The sequence below is a fragment of the Limulus polyphemus genome, unplaced genomic scaffold, assembly GCF_000517525.1.
Source record: "Limulus polyphemus unplaced genomic scaffold, Limulus_polyphemus-2.1.2 Scaffold7612, whole genome shotgun sequence".
Taxonomy (NCBI): domain Eukaryota; kingdom Metazoa; phylum Arthropoda; class Merostomata; order Xiphosura; family Limulidae; genus Limulus; species Limulus polyphemus.
Genome location: NW_013673222.1, coordinates 17,214 through 27,711, shown reverse-complemented (window position 1 = coordinate 27,711; position 10,498 = coordinate 17,214). Strand labels below are relative to the sequence as shown.

Below are 10,498 nucleotides of genomic sequence, written 5' to 3'. Positions count from 1 at the left end.
AGCACTGTTTTTGATACAATTATGTCTTTACATTTACCCCTCTATGCTTTTCATTGGTTACATGGTTATAACTTTGGGTTTTATTTTCTGCTGAACGGCATGTGAATTCTATAGCTTCTGAAAAACTTCCCTTACTCATACACACACACAGGAAAGCATAAAACTGAAGACTTCTCACGAACAGTCTTTATCATTAAACATTTTAAATGTGATTAAACTATTATCGTACGAAGACGACGTTTATGATAAAAACTCGCCGACTGAACTCACCCATAAAATTCCAGTAGGTATCATGGTACCTCCAGCGCCACCTATGACAAGTTTGACGTCTCCTTTGTTGTCAACAATAATTGTCGGGGACATTGAGGACAGTGGCCGTTTCCCGGGAGAAATGGTGTTGAACTTCGAAGGTGGGATGCCATATTTATTAGATATACCTGGAGAGCTGAAGTCGTCCATTTCATTGTTGAAAACGACACCCGTTGAAGGAGACGCCCTCTTGCTTCCAAAACTGTGGTTAAAAGATAAAGCTACGGTTATCTTAGAACTAGACCTTCACAATATCTTACGCTAAGCATCGTATCATTCGTAGTTTATGTTAAATACAGTCGGTCATCGGTATGGAGAAGCGCCAAGGACGTCAGTAACTTATTCGATATTTAAATCCAAAAGAGATTCAAGGGTTTGGTTTGGTTTGTTACGAATTTCGCACAAAGCTACACGAGGGCTATCTGTGCTAGCCGTCCCTAATTTAGCAGTGTAAGACTAGAGGGAAGGCAGCTAGTCATCACCATCCACTGCCAACTCTTGGGCTACTCTTTAACAACGAATAGCGGGATTGACCGACACATTATAACGCCCCCACGCCTGAAAGGGCGAGCATGTTTATTGTGACGGGGGTTCGAACCCGCGACCCGCAGATTCTGAGTCGAGCGCCCTAACCACCTGGTCATGCCGGGGCCCCCTCCGGGGACGTCGGGAACTTATTCGATATTTAAAAGATATTAAAGATAAATGATCTGGGACCTCGTCCTAAGTTTATATCCAAAGAAATGTAGCATATTAAATACAATTCCTCCTCCGGTGACTCAGCAATAAGACTGCAGGCTTACGATGCTAAAACTCGGTTTTGACACTCGTAATGGGCAAAACACTGATAGCCCATTGTCTAGCTTTGCGCTTAGCAACAATCAAAACAAAGATACAACAAATGTTAAAGGAAACGAACGGGACGGATTTCCGATTTCAACATCAGCCAGACATTCGAGATATCCAGTTTCAAAGGTCACTTTTTTTAGGATATAATTTTACAGATAATCAACAATGAAACATTACTTTTGAGCTAAACATAAATAACCTGAACCTGAATCAAATATGTTTTTTGTTAAGCATAAAGCTACACAATGGGCTATTTGTGCTGTGCCCATCACGGGTATCGAAACTCGGTTTTTAACGTTATAAGTCTTCATACTTGCCGCTGAGCCACGTCGATGACTTTATATCATACCGTTGTTTCTGAAAATTCTCATCCAAAGTATCAGAACAGGTACGGTATTATTATCATTAGTTGCAATATAACTCGTATCTATGAATTATTTTTTTATTGGCAAGTAGGCCTAACAGAGGGTAGGATTTCATTTTCTCGATATGCATCTTGCACTCATCAATTCGATATAATTTTACTTGCTACCAACTCGGAGGAAGTTCAACAAATATTCAAATCGTTATTACAAACTAATAACACCGAAACAGATAATTGTTTGTTTGTTTTGAATTTCGCGCAAAACTACACCAGGGTTATCTAATTTAGCAGTGTAAGACTAGTGAGAAGGCAGATAATCATCACCACCCACCACAAACTCTTGGGCAACTCTTTTACCAACGAATAGTGGGATTGACCGTCACGTTATAACGCCCCCACGGCTGAAAGGGCGAGCATTCAAACCCGCTCACAGGCCACATCAGGCCCTCCAAAGCTTGATTCGTGACCTGCAATATGATCAAATATTGCAAAGTAAGTTGTATTTAAGGAATTATGTATCCCCAACAAGTTTAGTCCCGACTCCTCACTTTATGGCCATCTTCTGAAGTGGCCCAGTGCGGAAAATAATTGGGTCGAGCATGTTTGGTGTGACGGAGATTCACCCTAACCACCTGGCCATGCCGGGTCTATCAAAACACATGAAGGTGGACTTGTAAAACAACGTTTGAATATTCTAATTCCCATCCTACACTTCTACTTGCTTCTATTTTAGGTAAAAAAAAATAAAACAAACAAACAAAAATCTCGTGAAATACCTCAGAGCACTTTGTGTACTTACTATGCAAAACATTTAATTCTGATTAATTAAGTAAAACAAAAATATATGATCTTCTGAGAGAAGTTAAAGCACTTTGTGTACTTACTACGTGTTGATAGTGCTTGTAACTGCCACAGCGTCACCGTTAGGTGCAACAATTGAAACATGCGAGGTCCCTTCATCTTCCGAGAGAAATGTTTCTACTCCATAGTAAGACGGTTCGAACGTTTGGTCATCATCAATCTTCTGTAGTATTTCTTCAGCAAATTCTTTTGATGTTAATTTATTAACTAGCTGTTCGGGATGTTGTACAAAGACAGGTTTTAACTGTTATAATGGTGTGTATGTAAAAAGTTGCCAGAGTGATAAAAAAAAAAGTCTGTCACTTCTTATTGGTGCAATAGCAGTTTAAAAATCCCAAATATTGAATGTAAACAATCTGATTTGTAACTAGTAAACGTTGACATTCACACACACACAGTAAACAGTAAACGTTGACATTCACACACACAGTCAACAGTAAACGTTGACACTCGTCCAATAAACTGACTTGTAAACAGTACACGTTGACATTCACACACACACACACACACAGTAAACATTGACACTTGTCCAATAAACTGACTTGTAAACAGTACACGTTGACATTCACACACACACACACAGTAAACAGTAAACGTTGACATTCACACACACAGTAAACAGTAAACGTTGACACTCATCCAATAAACTGACTTGTAAACAGTACACGTTGACATTCACACACACAGTAAACAGTAAACGTTGACACTCATCCAATAAACTGACTTGTAAACAGTACACGTTGACATTCACACACACACACACAGTAAACGTTGACACTCGTCCAATAAACTGACTTGTAAACAGTACACGTTGACATTCACACACACACAGTAAACAGTAAACGTTGACATTCACACACACAGTAAACAGTAAAAGTTGACACTCGTCCAATAAACTGACTTGTAAACAGTACACGTTGACATTCACACACAGTAAACAATCTAACTTGCAAACAGTAAACGTTGACACTCGTCCAATAAATAATCTGACTTGTAAACAGTACACATTGACATTCACACACAGTAAACAATCCGATTTTACCACTGCCCACTAGTATACGTTTCTTCAAACTTAAAGGTTTATTGTAATTTAATAAATTTCGGCTAGAAACGAAACAAATATTTGCCAAATATTGTGACCCTGTACTCCTCTCAGCTTTGGCAACGGAAGATAAAAATATTTTGGTTAATGGAAGTATAATAATAATAAATAAGAAGTAACATGAGGAAACCCTCAATAGCTGTGGAAATTGAAAAAATTTTTTGACAGGATTTGAGTAAATTAATCTACGAGACCTTAGTTTCCTTTTTTATTAGCTATATTTTTGTGCGCCATCGTGGGGCGCGAGTATATCCGATTCGATTTCATTACTCATCAGGATCTCTACCAGCCTACCCTCAAATTGAAATTCTTTTAGTCAGGATTAGAATAAGTTAATCTATGAGACCTTGGGCATGGTCGAATACACCAATTGAAAGGGTTTGACATCCTGAGTCGAAAACTGTAATTAGATCTCAAATCAGTCTAGAGATGGCGGAGCTATGAGCTAAATGTTTGTACTTGAAAAAACAAACAAAAAAACAACAACCCAAAACTCAGAGCCGTTCTATGAGCCACTATGCCGCGGCTAAAAATTATAAGTCTAAATGTGGTTATTGATTTTGTTGCTTTAGTTATATAACAATGATCATTAAATTTCTCAGCATTTTTCTTTGACAGTCAGATATTCTGTATATAAAATATTACGATGTTTCTTTCTGATGGGATGAATCTGTTCTTGGTATATCTGCTGCATTTTTACAATTGAAACGAATAAAAAAACGATTCTTGAGTATTACGACAGCTTGTTTTTATATTAAGCTTAATTTGTGGACAAACTTCCTTAAATAATTGAACATCGGAAAGAACCACATTCTTCCTTTCACTTTTCCACAATAAAATTATTCAGCTTAGAATTTCATCTTGTTTTCCTGCTCGTTGAGTCGATTTTAATTTTTCCTTATACCATTGGCTCATTAGGCAATACATGGATTCTGAGCTTTAAAGCAGAGGTTCACAAACCAGGGACCATGAATCCTTTGGAGACCATTATTCTAGAGGGCCCTCAACATGTATAAAATAACGGTGACCTTAAAAATGCCCACACTAATAGGATGAACCATTATAACAGCTAATGGGGGATTTATTGGGTAAGGGTCTTCAGTTTGTTGTAGAGCAAAGCTACATTAAACCATCTGTTGTGTCCAACACAGGGAATCGAATCCCATATTTTAAAATTGTAAGTTCGTAAACTTACCACTGTTCCATCAGGGATGCCTTTGGTTTCTTTGAGCCGAGTTATTTCCGAGTTTTTATATTTGGTTAATTTATTTTTCATATTACAGATCCAATTCAGAAAGAATCAAATTATGGGACAAACAGACCGTTTAATGTTAATAGGTTGTCCGTGTTAGCACCATGTTTGAATTTTAAAAAGTATATTTTCTCATTATAATTTCATTTCAGACTAAAGTTTTACTTGTTCTTCTATTTTTTTCTTAAAAAAATGTTTTAAAAACGAAACGAAATGTATTTACACGAGGAGCGCTCAAATATTCAAAGCCTAAACGAAACGTGCTTCTGTTGCCCTACTATTTCTAACTCTGCATTCTTACTTGGGTAAAAAGTAACAAGAACAAAATAAATGACCAGTTTTATATCTTGCTCAGCTTCAATTTTAACTCATCACAAAAATATCATCTCACATAAGTCAGACGGACTGGCCTTGCCAGGTCAGTGAATTAATAATAGCATTTAATTTTCATTATTATTTATTTTCTTCAATATTGCTTATTTGTAATTAAGCACAAAGCTACACAGGGGTATCTGTGCTCTGCCCACCACGGGTATCGAAACCCGGATTCTAGCGTTGTAAGTCCGCAGACATACCGCTGTGCCACTGGGGAAGGGGGGCTTTTCTTCAATAAATAGACAACGCTCGTTAGGAGGCGAAAGGACCCGAGAAATGGAAACATAAAATAACTACCTCTTTGATTCGGTTGTGACGTGGAGTATTTGGTTCTCCTGGGTCCTCGAGCTCCATGCGTTTTGCGAAAGCAAATTTGAAGGCTTCGATTACACGGTGGTAGTTTTGTATCTTCTGAGTAACTGTTGAAAAGCTTGTCTCGTTCAAATGGTATTCGTCAAGAACGTTCAGGACAAACCCAAGCAGAGCTCCACTACCAGGAGGAGGCATACTGTACATTGTTAGGTTGGCATGGAAACTCATCTGGACTGGTTCACTCCACATGGGTGAGTAGGCTAAAAAGTCTTGTTCGGTGATGATCCCGCCTAAACATAACCCCCAAAAAATCAGGTCTTCGAGTTCAAATATATAGCATAAACAACTGAGTAACTTTAAAACGTGTAATAAAAGCTCTATATTTTTAAACGTTAACTCTCGAGCATTGCGATAAGCGGTCATGATGAATCCTAGCTATCATCGAAACTCCTTCATTATGAACTCAAATTCATACATAAAATACTTCCCATTTATAATGCATGTAATTTTTTTGCCCTATAATTTTCTCATTGCAATGTAATCGTCACCTTTCAATATTGTTCAAACAGTACTTGCATCTCAGAAATTCGTAATTTCTGTAAAAAACAGAGAATGTTACTTTTCAACTTTAGAAGTTCATCTAACAAAAGATTTGATACTTTCTAGTAAAGCTACGAGTGAAAAAATAAATATAAATTATGAATAGTTGGTATAAGTTGTGCGGAGTTTAAGTTAAATAAGCATATATTTAACATTTGAAATATAATTATGCCTTCGTAAAATAATAACGCGATTACCAGACTTTGGGACTAAAAAAGTGTAGTATAAAGACAATACAAAGATGTGTGAAAACGAAGCTTTAACAGAATACTGGACTGTCTGTTTTATTCTCATTGTAGGGGTCGAACTGAGAATTTTTAGCTACAAGTCCTTAAGCTCTCCGCTCAGCCACCAAGGAGCAAAAGCGTTTATGAAGTTGGTGCTTTAAAATCAATGAATTCCACAATTATTATTACATTTTTTTTCTTTTCCAGGTTAGAAGTAGAGTCTCTAATATTTATAAAGCTTCATCAGGATCATACTGGTAGGGTAATTATTAAAGCTCAACTTTGACGTGTTTATTATTATTAATATTATTGCCTCTTTCTTATTTCAGAGCTTTGGTTTTTGTAAAATTATAACAACTTGTGATAAAACTAATTTCCTGATTTTTACGAAACGAGTTAATAACAATCACCGCTATCAAAAGTGGCATAAAAATTATGACTTGCATTTAAAAAAACAAACAATCGTAAATCTATTCAATTTTATATGCTTATCTTATTGACAAGTGGCTCTGTAGTATACACCTACAATAAGGCTGCATCTATACAAACAAACGTCTGTGTATCTGTTCCTTATACGTTTCTATATTTCTTTATAGATTAGCATCTAACTTGACACAGTGATACAGGATGAGATGAGGAAGGTTATGAGGGTGTTGGGGGTTGTCCCCATTTAATTTCGTATATAATTTATCAGCACAATCTGACACAGTGATACAGGATGACATGAGGGGGGATTGGACCCCCATATAATTTCATATTGATAGGATTCTTGAAAATAGTATGTCTTTTTTTTTCATTATTGGAACCTTTATGCATTTTTATTGCACTATTAATGTTTATTATGTCAAGAAAAGAAAATAGAAGCACAATTTCCTATTATTTGTTACAAACGAGTTTTTATTTCACTCGTCCAATGGACGGATACTCCAGCTAGTATTTTATAAAGTTTGTCCAGTTCTTTGGCTATCTGTTTGATTGAAATTCACACACAAAAATGAATACTAGATGGTGCTTAAGTAGATTATATCTTCTATTTTACTGTCTATACTGTGTAGTGATTATGTTCTCTCTCTCTCTCTCAGAGAATGAGAAACTTTTTCTCGAACTTGTTTAGATAAAAATATTAAAAGACCGTATCACGCTAGGACTAATTTTCATTATTCATCAGAACATTACCCCAAAAAGGCTATATGAACTTACCAAAACTTTGAATGTCTTCTACAAGATTTTTCTCGAATTGTCCATAAGTTATTGCATTGGGATTTTCATTAGAAAGATTCCTCAAAGTTTCCGCCATTATAGGATTACGAAATATTTCATTCTCCTTGTACACGTCGTCAGTATTTGTATTCCAAAACAGCATTCTGTAAAAAAAAAAAAAAAAAAATGAAAGAAGAAAAGAAAATGAAAAGAAAATGTAACAGTACCATAAGGTAAATTTTGAAGTATTTTATTACTGAAATGTTTGTTTGTTTTTGTAATTAAGCACAAAGCAACACAATGGGCTATCTCTGCTCTGCCAACCACGGGTATCGAAACCCGGATTCTATCGTTATAAGTCCACAGACATACCGCTGTGCTACTGTGGGGCTGAAGTGTTCAATAAGCCAGGTTTGTGAACTGCACGTGATTTGATTCCCCCGCGGTTGACACAGAAGAGAGCTCAATGTGGCTTTGCTATGCTATAAAAAACAAACATTGTGTGAAATTTATTAAGTGAAGTAGCGAGAACCATTCAAAGAACAACAAAGTTGTAACAAACAAAAAATGAAGAACAAAGGTTTGTTTGTTGTTAAGCACAAAGCTACACAGAGGGCTACCTGTGCTCTGCCCACCACGGGTATTGAAACCCGATTTTTAGCATTAAAAGCCCTCAGACTAAGCCACCGAGAGGGAAGGGGGAAAAAAAGAGGGAAAGGCTAGAGATATGCAAAGAAACAAAACACAATGTGGAAGTAAAATAATACAAGGATAAATTTTTAATGTTAAATCAAGATTGATGTACTAAACAGTATCACGACCAGCAGTTTTTGTTTCAGCGCAAAGCTACATAAGGAGCTATCTGCGTTCTGTACATCACGGGAATCGAACCCCGGATTTTATAAGTCCATAAAACTACGGGGAACCACAGCCAACAGAACATTGTTCTCAGTTAGCAGAAGTAACAGATTAAACACAAGGAATTATCAGAACAAATAACAGCTCATGCACTCATGGGTTAAGCGGACAGGTCAGAGACCACTAGGGTTAAAATATACCCGTCCTTTATTTGTAACTACAGACAGGTCATAGACCACTAGGGTTCAGATATACCCGTCCTTTATTTGTAACTACAGACAGGTCATAGACCACTAAGGGTTCAAATATACCCGTCCTTTATTTGTAACAACAGATAGGTCAGAGACCACCAGGGTTCAGATATGCCCGTCCCTTATTTGTAACTACAGACTCTGAACCCTAGTGGTCTATGACCATATGCCCGTCCTTTACTTGTAACTATAGCCAGGTCAGAGACCACTAGGGTTCAGATATACCCGTCCTTTATTTGTAACTACTGATCAGAGAGAAGACAGCCAGCCACTCAGCATCACTCATCGCTAGATGGGCTTTGTCCAATGTTGAACCGAGTAGCGGGGTTTACTGTCACTCTTATAACGCATCCAAAGATGAAAATACTGAACGTGTTCAGAACATCTGACCTTTCGATACGCGCACCCTGTCCGGGTGCTTTTATAAAGTAGACCTTCCCCCTTTTTTTCAGGGATTAATTAGAAATTAATTATCCCTAACTCTTCTCGGACATAACAAACACGGAAGACAAAATTTTGAAACGCCGAAACTTACTTGGAATTTTTTGGTTTTAGTCCCGAGGCCACTACTACCGTTGGGGGTAACTTGGATGGAGATGTATCATCGGCGATGTTCGGGAAAGTTGTACCTGGTAGCCCATCCCCTCTTCATCTTACCGTCCCTAATTTAACAGTGAAAGACTAGAGGGAAGGGAGTTAGTCGAGACCACCCACAGCTAACTCTTGTACCATCGAATAATGAGATTGACCATAGCATTATAACGCCCCCACGGCTGAAAGGGTGAGAATTTTGGCGACGGGAATTCGAACCCGCGACCTGCAGATTACGAATTGAGCGCCCTAATCATCGAGCCCTACCAACTCATATTTGGACTTAGTTGTTACTGTTTATAGTTTGTATTGCTGAAATTATTCATAAAATACACTGTTTAGCTGTAACATGTTTACTTTTGAAAGTGCAGTTACGTCATGGCATTTAATTGATTTGTTTGTTCGTTAAATTTCGCGCAAAGCTGTTTGAGAACTATTTGCATTAGCTATCTCTAATTTAGAAGTGACAGACTAGGGGGAAGGCAACTAGTTAACATCACCCACCGCCAACTTATGTGCTACTCTAATTGAATAATGGGGTTGACCGCCACATTATAATGCCTCTACGGCTGAAAGGGAAAGCATATTCGATGATGAGATTCGAACCCGTGACTCCCAGATTGCGAGTTAACCACCGGGCCATTTAATTAAATACTACTAGTTGTTAATAATATTCAACTGAAGGCATAATCTGTCTACTTTTAGTGTTTTTCTTCAGTTGACAAGAAGTCTGAGTATGGCTCAATGATTATCGTACGCTGGCTTAGATTTGGAGCTCGAAACTTGATGTCGCTGAATGAGTTCTGCAATTTCAGCTGTGAACACGTTATAGAAGTGACAGTCAATTCCATTATTTATCTCAAAGAGCCGGACACATCCCTTGTGGCAGCGAGTGCTACCGGCTTTCCATTTACTGCCTTTCCATCTGGTCAGTAACTTAAACTTCGGGACAGTTATACCTGAGCTCTAGAGGTCTCTGAAACAGCAGTTTAGCCCATGTGTGTGTGTGTGTTTAAGATGCCAATGAGGTTGAACACTCCTAGTCTTTCTCATTCGAGTAAGTGCTCTGTAAAATCTATCCTTGTATTTCACATTTATTACCCATCCATTCAGCTGTACTTACCTTAGGCTTAGCTCGGTTCGAATAATAAACTTCGGGACAGTTATACCTGAGCTCTAGAGGTCTCTGAAACAGCAGTTTAGCCCATGTGTGTGTGTGTGTGTGTTTAAGATGCCAATGAGGTTGAACACTCCTAGTCTTTCTCATTCGAGTAAGTGCGCTGTAAAATCTATCCTTGTATTTCACATTTATTACCCATCCATTCAGCTGTACTTACCTTAGGCTTA

At 37.7% G+C, this 10,498-nt stretch overlaps 1 protein-coding gene across 2 annotated transcripts in view; it reads right to left on the bottom strand.

The window, feature by feature from the left end:
- Positions 1 to 10,498, bottom strand: part of LOC106474727 (gamma-glutamyltranspeptidase 1-like) — a 23,333-nt gene that overhangs the window by 2,550 nt on the left and 10,285 nt on the right. For both annotated transcript variants that reach the window (XM_022403024.1, XM_022403025.1), the window contains exons 5-8: positions 7,452 to 7,615; positions 5,410 to 5,714; positions 2,407 to 2,594; positions 271 to 511 (exon numbers count right to left, since the gene is read on the bottom strand). In XM_022403024.1, the coding sequence (XP_022258732.1) occupies positions 271 to 511; positions 2,407 to 2,594; positions 5,410 to 5,714; positions 7,452 to 7,615 (898 nt within the window). The remainder of the gene's footprint in view (positions 1 to 270; positions 512 to 2,406; positions 2,595 to 5,409; positions 5,715 to 7,451; positions 7,616 to 10,498) is intronic.